At 38.2% G+C, this 19,001-nt stretch overlaps 1 protein-coding gene across 3 annotated transcripts in view; it reads left to right on the top strand.

Moving 5' to 3' along the window:
• The window catches only part of mettl16 (methyltransferase 16, N6-methyladenosine), a 35,153-nt gene extending 19,117 nt beyond the window's left edge, over window positions 1-16,036 (top strand). For all 3 annotated transcript variants that reach the window (XM_079885218.1, XM_079885217.1, XM_079885216.1), the window contains exons 3-10: window positions 307-494; window positions 2,046-2,186; window positions 2,278-2,390; window positions 2,523-2,665; window positions 7,387-7,456; window positions 9,541-9,630; window positions 14,511-14,684; window positions 15,366-16,036. In XM_079885218.1, coding sequence (XP_079741344.1) covers window positions 307-494; window positions 2,046-2,186; window positions 2,278-2,390; window positions 2,523-2,665; window positions 7,387-7,456; window positions 9,541-9,630; window positions 14,511-14,684; window positions 15,366-15,833 — 1,387 coding nt within the window. In that variant the 3' untranslated portion in view covers window positions 15,834-16,036. The remainder of the gene's footprint in view (window positions 1-306; window positions 495-2,045; window positions 2,187-2,277; window positions 2,391-2,522; window positions 2,666-7,386; window positions 7,457-9,540; window positions 9,631-14,510; window positions 14,685-15,365) is intronic.
• The last annotated feature ends 2,965 nt before the right edge of the window (window positions 16,037-19,001 follow it).

The following is a 19,001-nucleotide window of genomic DNA, read 5'->3' as shown; positions in this document are numbered from 1 at the left end:
TATCAAATCAAAATAATTTTGTATTATCTACCTTTTTTTGCAAATCTGCAAAAAAATATTTAGGATGCAGAGCTTGAGTTATGAAGGCATTTCTTACATTAAAAAATGTGGGAAATAGGGTAAGAGTTAATACAATTTTGCAAACTAATGGTAGCTGGTGCTTCATTGTGTTTCTCTGCATGGTTTCATTCACCACTAATGAATTGAGAGGAAGCTATGTGGTGTGTTTTTAAGAATGGCTATTAGCTGACCCCTCCCTGTACTTTTCTGTCTATTACCCCCCACTAAACCTCATCCCTCCCACAGGCTCAACTTTAAAGACCCGGAGGCTGTTCGGGCTCTCACATGCACCCTGCTGAAAGAGGATTTTGGCCTAACCATCGAGATCCCTCTGGAACGGCTCATCCCCACTGTGCCGCTCCGCCTTAACTACATCCACTGGGTGGAGGACCTGATTGGGGGACAGGGGAACCCACGGAGGGGCATCGACATTGGTATGCCAGCTCAGACTCAGACCAGTTATCCTGTTAAAGCTCTTTGCGGTCCCGCAGGCTGGTGGAACGGGGTTTGGCAGGTGCTGCTTATTGGTTTACACACACACACACACAGGCTGGAGGAGAGTAAGACAGTGCTGGCAGTCGCATGCCACCAGATCCTATGAATTAAAATATTCCACTCCACCACCATCATCACATCCATCCTCTCTGTCCTGTCTCTCTAAATACTTTAGTAACTGTCCATGTTTACTGTTGTTTTCAGTATAGATGGGACACAATTGTCGAGAGATTAAATATAATATATTAAGACATATATTTTTAGAAATAATTAATATATATACATATATTTGTGTATATGTATGTGTGTGTGACAATATTCATAGTTCATTAGCATATTCAATATTCATAATTCATTAGCATATATACATTTTTTTAGTTTGGATATTTTTTGCGGCGGAGCTGTGATTAGCATGCAGCCTTTTTAGTTTACTGTTGTCAGCTATATATGGAAAAGTCTCTGAAAAGTTGTGTCTTTATTTCGTCACCCTGAAAACATTGGTGTTGCATCCATACACATTCAGATGGACGTCTTTGGCTGTAGTGTCAGATTGTGTGAGTGATATAGTTGTGGCTCTGCTGATTGGGTTAGATTGTAGATGGAAGACCTTTGTCAACTCTGGGATGAGATTAGTGGTGTTAGTGTCACACACATGATGAATAACCCCAAATCTCTTTTATTCAGACCTTATGGGTACCATCTTTGTTCGGTTCTGCTAAATTTCAGTCCATTTTAAGGCCTGCTGATTGGATAATGGATGGCCATAGCGGTCCTGCCTCAGTCTAACTGCATTATATTCATACGTCACTCTGTCAGGCAGTTGCTTGCACTTCATATTATCATACTAATACTTACTTGAGAGTCCTAATGTTTAGTAGTAAAATTATGTTTGAACAATTTCATTTGGAATTGCTATTGTACTTTTTGTTTAATTCCATATGTTTTGCAGCGAAAATGACAAAAATATAGCATGCATCAGAGCACAACATTTCTAGTAGAGCTGACTAGTGAATTATGTTCATATTTTTATATATAAATTGTTCAGGTATTTATTCAGATTTTATTGTACTGTATTTTTTATTTAATAGTATTTTATTAATTTTATTGTATTTATTTATTTATTTCATTGTATTTATTATATTGTATTTTTTTTTTTTTTTTTTTTTTTTTTTTTACTTTTTTTTAATCAACATCCGGAAATACAGTTAGGAGTATTAATGTTACATCTGATTTCTCCTATCCTAGATAACAAATTTAGTTAAATAATATGTTGCACAGTGAATACTCATCCCTGTTAACTAGACTCAGAATGCTCCCTCATTCTGTGCTTAGTTTTGATACAATAACAAAGTATTCACAATTTTTTTTGAATCGCACTTTTCATCTGAAGTGTCGTCACTACATGATGAATATGTTTACGTAAAGACTCAGGCAGATCATATTTCATTTGTATTTAAGCTTGTGATATGATGGGTTTTGGCTGTGTGCAGGTACTGGTGCTTCCTGTATTTACCCCCTGCTGGGAGCCACAATGAATGGCTGGTTCTTCCTCGCCACAGAAGTGGATGACATCTGCTTTAATTATGCGAAGAAGAACGTTGAGCAAAACCACCTGGCAGAGCTCATTAAAGGTAGGTATGGTTTGTGTGTGATGCAGTGAGAGAGCTTGACAGTTTTATATGTAATTTAACCCACTGAACCGCATAAATGTGTGTGTTGCAGTGGTAAAGGTGCCCCAAAAGACTCTGCTGATGGATGCGCTAAAGGAAGAATCCATTGTCTATGATTTCTGCATGTGCAACCCTCCTTTCTTTGCCAACCAGTTAGAAGCAAAGGTACATTCAGCTCCAGTGTTTCAACAGACATTATCCCCCCTTCCAGCAGTATCTATCTCTTTGTGCACATGACAATAGCTGTTATCCATTCATTCTTCCGTTTCTTCCCCTCTTTTCTGTCATCTCCGTCAGGGGGTGAATTCGAGAAACTCCCGCAGACCTCCGCCCAGCTCCATCAACACAGGGGGGGTCACTGAGATCATGGCAGAGGGTGGAGAGCTGGAGTTTGTGAAAAGGATCATCCATGACAGTCTGCAACTAAAGAAGAGACTTAGGTCACACACACACACACACACACACAATCACAATAAGGACCACCCCAAATTGGTATACAAAACAAAGTATAGTTAAAACTGCTATATATATATATATATATTAGTGGTGGAAATAATTATTTGATCCCCTGCTGATTTTGTAAGTTCGCCCACTTACAAAGAAATGAAGGTTATATCATTTTTATGGTAGGTTTATTTTAACGGATAGAGAGAGTATATCAGCCAAAAAATCCAGAAAAAAACACATTATATAAAGGTTATAAATTGATTTGCATTTCAGTAAGTGAAATAAGTATTTGATCCCCAAGCAAAACATGCCTTAGTACTTGGTGGAGAAACCTTTGTTGGCAAGCACAGAGATAAGACGTTTCTTGTAGTTGGTCACCAGGTTTGTACACATCTCAGGAGGGATTTTGGTCCACTCCTCTTTACAGATACTCTCAAAATCCTTAAGGTTTCTTGACTGTCGCTTGGCAACTCAAACTTTCAGCTCCCTCCACAGATTTTCAGTAGGATTAAGGTCTGGAGACTGGCTAGGCCACTCCAAGACCTTAATGTGCTTCTTCTTGAGCCACTCCTTTGTTGCCTTGGCGGTATGTTTTTGGTCATTGTCATGCTGGAAGACCCATAAACGACCCATCTTCAGTATTCTGGCTGAAGGAATGAGGTTCTCGTCCAAAATTTGTTCATCGGCCCCAAATTGTCCTGTACCCTTACCAGAGAAACAGTCACAGAGCATAATGTTTCCACCCCCGTGCTTGATTGCAGGGATGGTGTTCTCGGGGTCATAGTCAGTATTTCCCTCCCTCCAAACATGGCAAGTTGAGTTGATGCTAAAGAGCTCAATTTTGGTCTCATCTCACCACAGCACTTCCTCCCAAGCCTTCTCTGAATCATTAGGTGTTCTTTGTCAAACTTCAGACGGGCCTGTACATGTTCCTTCATGAGCAGGGGGGCCTTGCGAGCACTGCAGGATTTCAATCCATTGTGGTGTGTTACCAATGGTTTGCTTGGTGACTGTGGTCCCAACTGCCTTGAGATCATTAACAAGCTCCTCCCGTGTAGTTCTGGGCTGATCCCTCACCTTTCTAATGATCATCCTTACCTCATGAGGCAAGATCTTGCATGCAGCTACAGACCAAGGGCAATTGATTTTTAATTTTGTATTTCTTCCATTTCTGAATAATCACATCAACAAAAGTCTCCTTCTCATCAAGCTTCTTGCTGATGGTCTTGTAGCCCATTGTAGCCTTGTGCAGGTCTACAATCTGGTCCCTGACGTTTGACAGCTCTTTGGTCTTGCCCATGGTGTTGGAGAGGGTGGAATGGAAGATACAGATTCTGTGGACAGGTGTCCACTGACATTAATAATAATAAATATAATAATAATAATAATACATTTTATTTGTAATGCGCCTTTCTTAGACTCAAAGCGCTACAGCATGTACATAACAAAATAATCAAACATGGGAAAAAAAAATATATATATATATATATATAAAGTATCAAAAAAATTATTTATACACAATATTCACTTAAAATTCATTCAGACATTTTTTTAAAGAGTAAATGTGCACTATGAAACCCAAAGTTCTGTTAATCATCCAAAATGGCCTTCTATTAATTCTCAAAATGGCCAAATAGCAACTGATATATCAGTTTGGCACCAATGTCAACACATGAGGGGCTGTCAGGAGCGTAATGAGAAGGGAATAAACAGCCTTGTGTGTCCAGGTCTGTAGAGGATGTGTTTTATACTGGGAGAGCCAAAGAGGGGAAGGGGCCACGCTGATGAAAGGGGTAGGGCAGATGGATCCTGGGATGGCTCTGTCATACAGAGTTTGCGTAATTAATTGACAGGGAAAGTAAATAATTACCCGAGGCGGTATCCGGGCCACCCGACGGGAGCAGCTGTGTATGTGACTGGGGCAGACGACGAGCCCCCCCCCCCCCCCCCCGTGCCAGGACTGTCAGTGGAGCACTGGAGTGAGGCGGAGGAACCAACATTAGGCCTGATTAACCACGTCATGAGCTGAGGAACGAGAGGAGCGTGGCTGTGTGTGTGTATAGAAAAGTTGAATGGTATCTTTTAATTTTCACTGCTTGCATGAGATATCACATGTAGTTTGAAACATTTGTGTGTTTTATTCATCTTCTGCACGTGTTGAGAATTGACTGGTGACCACAGGGAAAGCTGGGCTCTATTCCATCTCGCTGTTACCAGCTCCCTCCCTCATGGGTTCAGACTATGCAAGCAGACTGTCGCAAAAGCGGTGTGTGTGTGTGCGTCAGCAGGTGCCCGTAGAGCCAGCCAGGCATTCTGATTGGCCCTCTGAGATGCTTCTTCCTCTCCAGCCCCTCAGATCTGTAATTACTGCCAGTCTTCCTCCAGCCCCTCCTGTCTCACTTACATCCTAAATACAACTCTGATTTTTCCTCATGCCAAACAATCTGTGCTATTGAAATTGTAATTGTTACTACTTCCTCCTCAGGGCCTGATAACTAAAGAAAATGCGTAAACACCCCCTTTTCAAGCCCTGATAGATGCTGGAGTACCCCATTATTAACGGAGCGTGCCATGTGCCGGGGTGCCACACAGCCTCCCTCCACTCCAGTTTGGAGAACATGTGTGGATATTAGGGCTCTTTAATATTTCATCACACAAAATGAAACGATTGTCAGGCCCCTAAGGCTCCATATGCAGTGTAATGTGTGTTCATCTACAGTATGCTCCCTCATTCTTGTGCTAGGTTGCCCCTTGATAAACCAAAACCACCACCCAACAAAAGTCAACCTACAGCAGTAGAGTCTTTACACGACAGCATTGGAATTGGAATAGAATTGGTCATGTGCACTTTTTTTCAGGTCTTTTGCGCACAATTCATCCGAGCGTTTTCTTAAGAAAAAATGTTGTCTGTAATTGTAGCTTGTTCCACCTATGAAACTATTTGACTTTTCAGTGATGTCAGCTTGACCACACACACTATGGTTTAATATGCTAATGTTACTCAAACATTTTGAGCTTTTAATAAATCGTAAATTCTTACTTTTTCCGGTCAAGTAGGTTCACGTAGAGGTTTTCATGGGCCAATGTGAATGTCTCGATTTAAATTCAAAGAGACAAGATAGTCTATGTTTTAGACTACGTTTTATTATTATCCAAAATGAGGCAATTTAAGCATTATGGAGCACTAAACACTTTCATGTAATGTCTGTTTCATTCATACTAGAAGCCAGAGGGCGCCCTCACGCAGAAAGTCTAAAACGTACTCATAGAAGTAATAACTTATTACCTTTCAAGAAACCCCTTATATGGACCAGGGGGGCAGGGTTTCATATTATTTTGAAGCTTCCCCGGGCGCCGCCATTGATTAGCGGACCCCCACCTGCTGTTAGCATTCCATTGACTCCCATTCATTTTGGCGTCACTTTGACAGCGAATAACTTTACATCTGAGGCATTTAAAGACTCCATTTGTCCATTATTTATTTCTAAAGAAATAGGAAAATGTATAAAAGGCTCCATTACCTTGTATCTTACGTTATGGCCCTGTAGAAGCAATTTTTGTAAAAATAGGCTAACGATTGCGTCATAACCACGCGACTCTCTGTCGCACAGTAGAGAGATTACCGTATGGACAGGAGGAGAAGCTTGCGTGCAATCGGAGGGACGTGGAGGCAAAATGACAAAATAATTAATCAGAATACTTAGCAAAAGTTACTCCTGCTCCTAGCTCATGGACACCTCCTACTCACACTCTCCATCTCTGCAAGTTTCGGAAGGGAATGATTCAGGTTTCTCTTGGCACAGCTACTAGAAGAAATTGTAAATATAGTTTTTAAATTATATGAACTCATAAAAGCTGCATGTATAACATATATAAAAGAATGATCAAAATGTTGATCAAAATGGAATAGATTTATTGTATATATTTTACACAATAATCATTCAAAATACATTCAGCAATGTATGAAATAATGTAATGTATATCGGCGGTAATGTCATAAAAGTTACGGCACTAATAGAAATAACGATAGATTTGAAGAAGAAATGTTACCATTAAAATGCACTTGAAAGTGAACTTGACCTTCAGCCACCACGTTCTGCCCACAAATACTCATTAAAAATGGGTGCCATCTGTCTGTCCTCTATAATGAACAAATTTGTGTTTACGTCTGGCTATATTCTGATATGTAACACCCACTTTCCACAATCCAATCCATTCCTGATGAATAAAATCAAGTCTTGCCCTACATTTACTCATTAAATATCCTGCTTTAACTCATAAATGTCACATTACAGACATAAAATGTCTTCATGTTGACCTTTAAGGTATTCTTCGGTGTTTAAAAGCAAGATTCTGTCAATTTAGAAACCAAATGAGCTAAAAAAAATGAAGATATGAGTACCAATCATGCATAGACTGTTATCCTCCTACTCTCTGTGGGCACTGTCTGATGAAGCCTCATCTTTTTTTATAATTGTGGATATGCATTGATTTTTGTCTCATGCGCAACATCAAAGCTCCCTGTCAAAGTGGGGTTTTTAATTAAACATTGAGCCTCATATCTTAAAAATATAAAGAGTAGCCCAACTGACCGTTCCCACAGAGCGAGCCCATATTCAACCCACGGCTCTGAGTCCTGTGGTTTATTTGATGTGCTCCCATGGATCAGGTGTCCAGGCTGGTGGTTTCACAACTCCTTTTTTTCTGTCTACAGGTGGTACAGTTGCATGCTGGGAAAGAAGTGTAGCCTGGCACCTTTGAAAGATGAGCTGCGGAAACAAGGGGTATGTTTTTCTTAGACCACTTTGTGCTATAGTTACTGCACAGTGCAATGCTGGAAAAAAAAAAAATCATTTAATTAAAATTAAATGTCTGATAAATGGCCAATATTAAAGTTCCATACTGTTTTGCGTATATTACTTATAAATTGACTGATATTAAAATTAAAATGTTATGTCTGATAACTGATAAATGGCCAGTTTTAAAATTCTATACTATTTTGTGTAAATAAATTAAGAATAAAAATAAAATCAATCATTTTAAATGCCACCAGTAAATGTAATACTACTATGATTTTTTTTATATATATATTTTTGCTAAAAATAAAAATGTACATTTTAATGTATTAATAAATTATATTTTATATATAAATTATTGATTAAGTGAGTGGTAGATGATGGCAAAGGTAATCTAAATGCAAAAATATGGGAAATGAGTCTGCACAATTAAATATTCAATATCGACAGATACCGATAAATTTAAAAAATCTGTCATATTGGCTGATGATAACTTGTATGATACTAATATATTGTGCATCCCAATTCTATTTAAATTTTCTCTAGGATCTTTATAGATAAATGAGTGGGCGTTTCTCCAAGACTTCAGGTTAATTGATCTTAATGAGTTTCACCAGCGTGGCATATAAACGTACCACGACAGGGAGCTCTAATGGAGTAGATTTCATTAGTTCATTAGGCATCATTAGCTCTCGCGTCACCCCTCCAGCCCCTCTCGATTACCCCCGCCTGTGCCTGTACAGTCAGAATGCTGTGATATCTGTGAATGAAAGGCTTTCGTCCTGCTCACAGGTTATTAGCCTGGTGTCAGTCAGTCTGCTCGACTCAGGCCTGATGTGTCGTTTGATTCATCTGAAGGTGTCGGAGTCCTGTCACCCCTCATTAAAGTCATTGTGCTCCTGGCCAACGTCCAGCAGACGGGCCCGCTTCCTCCTCTCGCCACTGTGGCTGTAATTAATATGCTAATGAGGTTCTTTCTCTCATTCTCGTTCACCCTCTCACTTTCCCCTCTCCTTTTTCTCTGCTATTATCTGTTGTTTGTGTATATGCCCTCTGCCTGCAAAGGTCAGACTCAGATGGTGTTTTTTTTACTGAAGAGCAGTTGGACTTGGTTTCACCCTTTAGTTCACCCCTAACACCCACATATCTGTGTTAAAACACACTCCCCACTGTGTGAATGGCAGGTCTGGGTCTGTGATGCTGTATTTAAGACTTCTGGGAGGGTCTGGTGTCGGTCATAGACTCGGCACATACACGCTTCACATAATCTTTCCCCAAGTAATTTTCCTCTCAGTCCTATCTCGCTCTTTTTTTGAAGTGTGACATTTTGCATCCTTGACAATCAAGCATATTTAATCCCCTTCCTCCAAACATCTGCAGCCTACTGTAATGTAAAACAAATTAATAACCAATATAACATGTGTAACAATATGTAACATGCATATATGTAACCGATAAATGGCCAATTACTGCAATGCATATTTATATATATATTATTTAGGGATGGACTGTTTCCTTAAATGAAAATGAAAATAACCAATAAAGTAAAATCAATCAATTGAATTACCACCAGTAAGTTTAGGCACAAAATTATAATGTACTGTATTTTATTAAATTTTTAAATTTGCTAAAAAAAACAACAACAAAAAAACTACATTTTAAAAATTGTAAGTACATTTAAATTATTGTGTTTTTAAAGATTTTTTTTTAAAGTAAAAGTTTTAAAGTAATAATGTAAACATACAGGAAATGAGTATGAACAATTAAATATCCGATATTGACCGATACCAATAAATTAAAACAGTCTGTAATATTAGCTGATAACTGCTATATGTAATCTACAATTGTTGAGATAAATGAGATTATTTCACTTTATAATGATTAGAATACAGAAATGTGCTTATTTATAATGAAAATGTGCACCCCTAAAAATGATCCTTTCTTTACACAAAATCAGTTTTTTTTTCAACATAACCCAGACTTTTCTTGATTTTTTTTTTGTAAGATTCTCTGCCTATTTTGTGTTTGAATCACCATTACTGAGATCCTCATCATCTTTTGTTCTTTCACAGGTTTCCAAAGTAACACACACTGAGTTCTGCCAAGGTCGGACCATGCGCTGGGCCCTGGCTTGGAGTTTCTACGATGACGTACCTGTGCCTGTAAGTGCCTGTCCACTTCCTGCATTAGTTCAGAATCAGCTAGTCCTCACATAACCCATGCACCCTAGACTATCTGATGTGTTTGTGTGCGGGAAAGCAACACCTGCTGAATATTCACTGTGCTCGGCACTCTTTTTAATAATGCATCTTTAGCCCATTCCATCAGATACACTTGACCTGCTTCCTGAGGCACGGCGCACCTCCTTCTTAGCAACAGTTGCCCAGACAGGGTGACGGTGCTGTAAAGTCACGCACTTTAGAGGGGAAAAAGAGCTATAAAAGGGAAAAAAGGGTTGAGGGGATGGAGAAGGGGGTGGTGGGATGATTTGTTATGGTCTTTCAGGAGAACTCCCCAAGTCCCAGATGCCCTTTTCCTCACAAGCACTTGAGCAGAAAGATTGGCCTACATATCTGTCTGCGAGCTGCTCCGCCCTCATACAGCAGATTTCCAGGGCTGTACAGACACGTCTAGTTCTGGATGGTACCAGCATCCTTCTGTGCTTTATTTCCTCTCTCCCATTCGTGCTGTTTTCCACTTCCTGTGTCCATTCTTCCTCTCGGAAGCCAGCTGAGCCCCATTAGCAGAGCGCACAGAAGCTAGATCAATCTCTTTGACAGTGAAATGTATTGCACGAGAGGTAGGGGGTACAGTGAAGACTCAGACAAAAAAGGTAGGGTTTGAAAAGGACCCTGCGGTGCTGAAAGCGTGCCTGGGATATGTGGCGCGGGGGGGTTTGTGTGTGTGCAAGGCTGAGGGGTCAAAGGTCAGCAGGCAGTACTGGGGGAAGTGTAAAGCAGGGCAGAACGAGCCCAGTTGTCAGCATCCGTGGATAACCGCTGATCATTGCGGCACTCATCTTGTGTTCAATAATTGAATAATGACCTTTTATATGTCTCACCGCAGAGAAAATCCCAAGGCTCATGAATTTTTTTTTTCTTTTTTTGTTCACATTTATGAGCGAGGCCCCTTCAGATGCATCAAGAGGCTCGGTGTTGAGAGCGGAAGCTATTTTACGCAGGATCTATTCAACCTACTTAGAGCAAATGCGTCGCCGGATAAATAATGGACAGAGCGGAGGGGGTTATAATTCACGGTGAAGAGGGGATAAAAGCAGTGCATCGCCCTGATTAAGACTGATAGAAATTAATTAAGAGGGAGCTTGTGGATCGATGTGTGTGTTCATCTGTTTCCATCCATTATGTGCTCATCACAAATGGGTAGAGATTGCACTTTTTTGACAATCTATAAAACATCCTGCACGGTACGTCTGAGGCAAAACACTGAAGATGAAGGTTGTCTGATCATATTTAGATTTAGTGCAGTCGCAATATTTTTTTTTTTTATTTAGGTCTGCTTTTGTTTAAATAGATGTTACTTTGTCTGTGGGATGATTTTGTCATGCTTAGCTGAGTTTTACGACTGAAAGTCAGAAAATGGCGCCCTCGTGTGTTGGAGAAGGATGCTGGACTGCAAGGGGAACCGCCTTATAAAGTCAGGCATGTGATCAGCTAAAGACAAAAAGAAGGAAAACCTTTTTTTCCCTCCATTCAATATGACTATACATATAATATATACAATAATAATAATAAATTAGAAAATTGCAATTATATTAAATTTATTGAAAAATCAATAAAGAAATGTTACTACTGCAAAAATACTGTAAAGTAGAGAGCATTTTATAATAATACAAATGATTATTATTATTCAAAATAATATTTGTATTTGATTTATTATTTTGTGTTTAAATTAAACAAATGAATAAAGTATTAATTTAGTAAAGAAGTATTAATTTAATAAAGTATTACTGTTGCAATATCCCCCCCCACACACACACACACACAATATAATCCGCCCTATATCCCGCTAGAATGAAACATTAATAATGTCAAATTATTAATGCATTAAACATATTATTACATATTAAATATCTTATGTTGATGATAACTTAGCTACAGTCTTAAAGGGTTAGTCCACCCTAAAATGAAAAAGATTGTCATCATTTTCTCATGTCTTCCAAACCTGTAAGACTTTTCATTCATCTTCTGAACACAAATGAAGATATTTTTGATGAAAAATTCGAGATTTCTGTCACTCCATAGACAGCTACGCAACTACCACTTTGACGCTCCAAAACGTTCATTAAGAGATCGTAAAAAAAAAACATGAATTGAGCGGTTTAGTCCAAATTTTCACGGAGGCACGATCGCTTTATATGATGAACAGTTTGAATTTAGGATTTTATTCACATATAAACATGGATCAGCGAACATAAACAGAAGCTCAACAGTACTTGTTTGACGTGCGAGAACAAACCTCTTGCGAAAGCTCAAACGTGCTGCGTAACTCATGAAAATGAACCTCATTGGTTCTCGCACGTCAAGCTAACATGCTTGAGCTTCAGTTGAACTGATGTGGGCCCTAGTGAATGTTTTTATGTGAATAAAAGCCTGATTTCAACCTGTTCATCATTTAAAGCGATCAAGTCTCTTCAGAAATGTTGGACTAAACTGCTCAATTCAAATGGATTAGTTTTACGATCTCTTTATGAACTTTTCGAAGTGTCAAAGTTTCAGTTGCGTAGCTGTCTATGGACGGACAGAAAGCTCTCAGATGAACGAAAGTCTCAGGGGTTTGGGACGAAATGAGGGTGAATAATTAATGACAGAATCTTCATTTTTGGGTGAATTAACCCTTTAATGTCTTAAAAATAATATTTTTGTACATTTGTCTACCTTAAAATATTTGTTTTCAAAGTAGGGTTCACAGAACCCCATGCAACATCCTCCTGGCTGTGCCCCCCTGACAATGACCCTATATGAAACCATCATTTAACTGTTGTCTGCTCAGACATGACAAATTTGACAAACGGCAGTACCAGCAACTTCAGCACAGGGAGTTATTCAGAAACCATAACTAGATGACTGTCCCCTAAATCGAATCTGCTTAATGTAGTTATCAAATACGAGGAAGATAGTTAAGATGTATGGTCTACTGTGTACTAAATGTGTTGTTTATCCAGACTGGACAGAAGCAATGGGGTGTTAAGTGGAGTAAAATCCTGAGATGGATGCCAGATTACCTGTGTGATTTGTCTTGAATTAGGATTAACGGTCACAAAAACCACAAGTCACCCACAGGAGGACTAAATATGAGAGGTGTTTGTCTGGTGATTTGTAAACTGCAGTAGTAGTTGATGGGTGTGGTGTGGTGTGTTTTTCGGCACTGAGGGGGTCGGTCTATTGGCTTGTGATGAGTCATGTTGTCCGTTTATCTGCTCTAACAACAGATGCTCTGTTTGAGGAGGAGAGAGACATGTGACTGGAGCAATGCTTCGGTTTCTCCTGCTCGTAAATCAGCTTTGATGAGCTAGAAAAGTCAAATATGACTGTCGCCACCTTTAATGTCTCAGTACAACATGGTTCAGTGGTTATATACATCATGAATTACTCCAGAATAACTCATTCTGCACTGAGCTGTTCAGATGCAAATGATTTGTTTCTATGGCAACACTTATAAGGCCAAAATGAATCCATGGGTGGCTTTGTTGTTGACACTTATTTACTGCATATATATATCCGTTTGCATAATATGCGGAAGATAAAACGCACATCAGGTAGCACTCATATTACAGTGGCATATGAATCAGACTATATATATATATATATATATATATATATATATATATATATATATATATATATATATATATATATACAGTGCTATGCATAAGTTTAGACACCGATACTAAAGTTGACTAAAAAAAGGAATAAAAAATCATCTTTTGGAAACTGAACTTAATGCCTTAATTTAAAAATAAAAATCTGCCTGCCTCTATGGGAATTTAACATAGGGGTGTCCAAACTTATGCACCCTGTATTTTAAGGAAGAACATTTATTTATTTACGATACATTATTCATTCACAAAGAAAATTGGTGTCCTTAAAGGTTGGATTTTTCCTAATTTTTTAAATTAAGGCATTAGGTTCAATTTCCAAAAGATGATTTTTTATTCCTCTTTTTAGTCAACTTTAGCATGGGTGTCTAAACTTATGCATAGCACTGTATATATATAATATATATATATATATATATATATATATATATATATATATATATATATATATATATATATATATATATGGAAACTGTTAAAGTAGAAGCAAATTTGGTTGATTTTTACAGAGAAATCGTCACTTTCATCATATTGTAATCTTTAATGAATTACTAAGAAATGAATGTTTTACACTAATCTCAAACTTATATAAAATAGTGTTATTTAAGTATTATTTATATGTATTTTTATATTTTTGTTTTAGTATTTTTTATGTACTTTTTGTGATTTTTATAACTATACGGTTTAGAGGGGTTTTTCTCTATTTATCTTTAATTTTTATCTATTTCAGTTCTAATTTTAGTACTTCAACTTAATTTATTTCATTTAATTGCCAAGGTGAGATTTTTGTAATTTCAGTTTTTCATCTAATATACTTATTTTATTTTAGCTTTATTTCAATTATTGGAGAGGGTTTTTAATTACCGGTAGCAGTAACACTAATATAAAAAACACAAACAAGTTTGGGTTGACGGGTTGTCATTGTGGGGGGTTGATGGGTTTGTCGTGAAACTGTGTGCTATTCATCTGACAGCAGCAAACAAACGCGAGTGCCACAAGGACTCCAGATAGCTACAGCATTGGTCATTGAACTCAAGGCCAAGGTGAACTTTGTGTTTTGCTGCCCTCTATTGACAGCCAGCTATTCTTGAAGTAAAACTGCATCTTTTTTGTGTTGTATTTCTTAGGCTTCAGACCTCTTACATGAGGTGTAAACACTCTTAGGTTAACAAACAAAAACGAATTTTCTTTCTAACTCTCTCTCAGTCGCCCCCCTGTAAGAAGCGTAAGCTGGACAAGGCCCGTAAGCCCCTCATCTTCACTGTACTGAAGCCCTCCGTGGCGGAGCTACAGGCGCAGGCGCCCAGCATCGGCTGCACTGACATAAGCCCCACAGAGAGTGTGTGTGCCTGGCTGGAGAACATCCTCACAGACCTGAGGGTAAACAGAGAGTCAATTTCAAACATCGCTGTGTTTTCATTTATTTTATCAGGGATTAGTGGCAAGTTAAGCACAAAAAATTCTGTTATGCTATTATTAATAAATAATTTACATAAAATAATAATGAAATTAAATAATGCTATTATTAAATAATTGCAGTTATTATTATTATTGGTTATTATTGGACACTTTATAGTAAGATTTCATTAATTAACATGAAATAAGAATGAACAATACTTCTACTGTATTTATTAATCTTAGTTAATGTTCATTTCAACATTTACTAATACATTGTTAAAATCAAAAGTTGTATTTGTTAACATTAATGCACTGTGAAGTAACATGAACAAACAATGAACAACTGCATTGTTATTAACTAACATAGACAAAGATTAATAAGCAGTGTAACAAATGTATTGCTCATTGTTAGTTTGTTTGTTAATACATTAACTAATGTTAATAAATGAGACCTTATTGTAAAGTGTTACCATATTGTTAAATAACTAATATAAAGCAATAATTATTATTATTAAATAATTAATGTAAAATAATAATTAGTAGTTTTATTTATCATTAGTGAAATTATTTAGCAGTCCCTTTTTTTCCAAATCAACTCGCTGTAGGTTTTCCAGATGGACAGTGGTTGACACAATTGTTTAACACTGAACTTCCCATCTTCAGATACTTCACAGGCGAGTTCCTTGTGGAGAGGCGGAGCTCAGCCTCTTCCTGACCGCAGTGGAGAACACCTGGGTTCACGCACGGCAGAAGAGACGAGAACAGGGACGACATCTACGCGAGCTCCCCAGAGCACAACCGGCCTCCGCCACAGATACCTCCGCTCCATCTGTTCCAGCACCAGAGGAAACCACAGCAGAGGGCAGCAACGGGAAGCAGCACAACCCGGAGACAGGTGCCGACGTCCCAATGGAATCCCCCACCGAACCCAATGAAGTGGCTGTCGGCGGTCCTCAAAACCCTGAGACGGTACAGCACTTTCTCTTCAAGTGCCTGGTGAACGTGAAGGAAGAAGAGGATGATGTGGTGGTGGAGATGCATTGGGTGGAGGGGCAAAATAAAGATCTGATGAACCAGCTCTGCACTTGTTTGAAGAACTCTCTCTTCCGACAGGTTGCCAAAACCACTTAGCGCTCTCTCCCCTCTTCAGACACAGATTCAACACGTAACACAGACCATCATGCTGTGAGCCACTGCTAAAGCAGCAAATTAAACTCAATTTCCAAACTCCAAATGAAACAAAACTCCACTACCAGATGTTCCACTGATCAATGTTGTGATCAGACCCGTTTGAACTAAGTTTTATTGTTTGTAATAAAAAAAATATTTTAAATATTTTTGTTGTTTGTGTCTTTGTGATTTTGGTTAAAGGGGGGGTGAAATGCTCATTTTCACTCAATCTCCTGTTAATCTTGAGTACCTATAGAGTAATATTGCATCCTTCATATCTCCAAAAAGTCTTTTGTTTTATTAAATTTTTAACAGAAAGATAGGCTGTACCGAGTCTTTCCGGAAAAAAACGAGCGGCTGGAGGCGGGCCCTGTGGGCGAAGCTTAGCTGTGCTAACGCGCCAAGCTAGTGACAACACACAGAGACATTTGTTCAACAAACAGTTTTACTCACCGTCTGGTTCCAACGCACGTCCGCGAACCTTTATCATTGTGACTGCTCGATCCTTAAGCATTAGACGATCTGCAAATCCGTAGATCTGGGCTTTGTTTATAAAACAATCATCGTCGAAATGTCTTACACAACTCCGTTTATGCTCAGGAAAACAAACTCCATCCACGGGTTCCTTAACGCTGGGTTCTTTGGGAATCTGTGCAGGGTTGTCTTGCCCTGGCAACCAAAAACACACTTCTTTGGTGACATTGACTTCCCAAAAGCCGGGCAGGGCGCTTTGATGGCGAACTGCTTTCACTCTCTTGCTCTGGTCTACGAGTGCGCGCGCGGCCGCGATCTTACCGGAGAAGTGCCCTTAGGACCCATATAAGGAAATTCCGCCCTATCTTACGTAAGACAGAGCCATACTCGAAAAAAACTTTCCGAAACTTGTGACAAACCGGAAGGAGTATTTTTGGAACAAAAATACTCCTTCAAACGTACAACTTAGTTTTTGAAACTTTGTCCATGTTTAGCATGGGAATCCAACTCTTTACCAGTGTAAAAAACTCAGTATGCATGAAATAGCATTTCACCCCCCCTTTAAAGGTGCACTCAGTAATTTATTTTATGCATGTTGCTATGTTTATATTTTAAATATTTTTTTTAATGAAAAATATATTTTTTCAGAGAAAAAGTGCAAAACACTTATTGCAGTTGTTCTGAACCTGTATGAATTTCTTTCGTCTGCTGAACACAAAAGAGATCGACATGGACCCCATTGACTTCCATAGTATTTTTTTTTTTCATGCTATGGAAGTCAATGTCTATCAACTGTTTGGCTACCAACATTCTTCAGAATATCTTCCTTTGTGTTCAGTAGAAGAAAGAAACTCATACAGGTTTAGAACAACTTGAGGGTGAGTAAATGATGACAGAAATTTTGGGTGAACAATCCCTTTAATGCTTGGCTATTATATTATAATCTATAATAATAATAATATCACAATTTTAGTGACAGACATATTCTTCCATATTGTGATGAACATCCTTATGTATGTAGGGCAGGGACTTGGGGTTCTATCTGTCAGTTGTTGGTTGAATTTTAAGATGTCTTAAGTCAAAAAAATTCAATTAAAAAATGAAACGTATTCACAAATGAATTGTTCTCACTGAGATCTATAATATGCATTAGAGTGAGTTTTCATTTCATGCCGACTTTAAAGAAATGTGAATGTATTTTGCATAAATGTCTACTGATGAAAAATGATGATTTTTTTCAAAACATTTAGCATTCCTCAGAAGTTTTTAAATCAAATATAAAATACAAAAATATGATGAAAATGAATATAAAAAATGTTGACTTTCTTGAATGCTTTGCCATTTTTTAATAATTAAAATATATTTTTTTAAATACATTTTTTAGTTTATTAATAGTAACACTTGAACCTGGGTTTGACAAATACGGCCTCGTTGATTCCTTTGACGAACCCAAATAATCCAATAGTAGGTGGTGTTCCTCAGCATTTCCTGTCCCTGGAATGCCTTTTGGGTTGTATCACAGGAAGCTTTGAGTCAGTACAAATGTCCCGAGAGGAGCAGGGCTTCCTAACAGGAAGCAGCAGCAACAGTCGCGACAGGACCACGAGCACATAACGTGCACTCATTGTCACGTGAAGGCTTCCCAGGGTAAACAAGCTCCAGGGGCCGCTGCTTGAGTTGAAACAGGAATTTATTCACCGTTAGCCATGCATGTGAGAGTCATATGAACGTATAAAGGTGGGGCAGCTTTACATGAGCATGTTCGCATACCCTTTGCTTTGACCTTTTCAAGTGATTAAAAGGAAGAATGACTTGACGTGCAAAGCAGTCAAACACTAAGCAGAGGATTTTGAATCTTAAGTGGAAGTCTTCCGCTGATTTTATAATGTTATATTTTGGGGTTTGAATACGTATGCAAATAGCTATTTAAAAAGTAATGTTGGAAACTGCAGAGAAAGTTTAAGAGAGTTCAGATTAAGTGGCGAGGAGCTTAGAAATGTTTTACTTTTAGTTATTGCTGGAAATGTCTAGATGTTCTTATTAACTCGTTGGTGTTGTCAGTAACAGAGTGCATTTATAGACCCTTCCCCCTTTTGTAATATATATAATATATAATTAATGCATTGCATTTGCAACATTCATAATTTTCTGTCCTCTCTCTCTCTCTCTTCAAGACTCCTACTGTCCTGCAGTACACTGCCTCAACAGTTACCATAGATACAGTCACATGACTGGCCCTTTATTCAGTCAGTGCATGTTTCATGGCAGCAAAGAAAAAGATTCTCTGGTACTTTGATAGGATCTCCAGTGAAAAAGGACAGCAGCATGAGGTGGACTTTATTTATTTATTGGCATAAAATGTTGATAGATGTGGTGATTTTTTTTCTTAAGCCGAAAAAGAAAATTCTGTCATCATTTATTCTTCCTCGTGTTGTTCCAAACCTGTATGAATTTCTTTCTTCTGAACACAAAAGAAGATATTTTGAAGAATGTTGGTAACCAGACAGTTGATGGACCCCATTGACTTCCATAGTACTTTTTTCCTACTATGGGAATCAGTGGGTGCCATCAACTGTCAAAATATCTTCTTTTTAGTTCAACAGAAGAAAGAAACACAATACAGGTTTGGAACAATATAAGGGTGAGTAAATGATG

The sequence above is a fragment of the Squalius cephalus genome (genome assembly GCF_949319135.1).
Source record: "Squalius cephalus genome assembly, chromosome: 11".
NCBI classification, from domain to species: domain Eukaryota; kingdom Metazoa; phylum Chordata; class Actinopteri; order Cypriniformes; family Leuciscidae; genus Squalius; species Squalius cephalus.
Note: the sequence above shows the minus strand (reverse complement) of the source record. Positions and strands in the feature narration are given on the sequence as shown.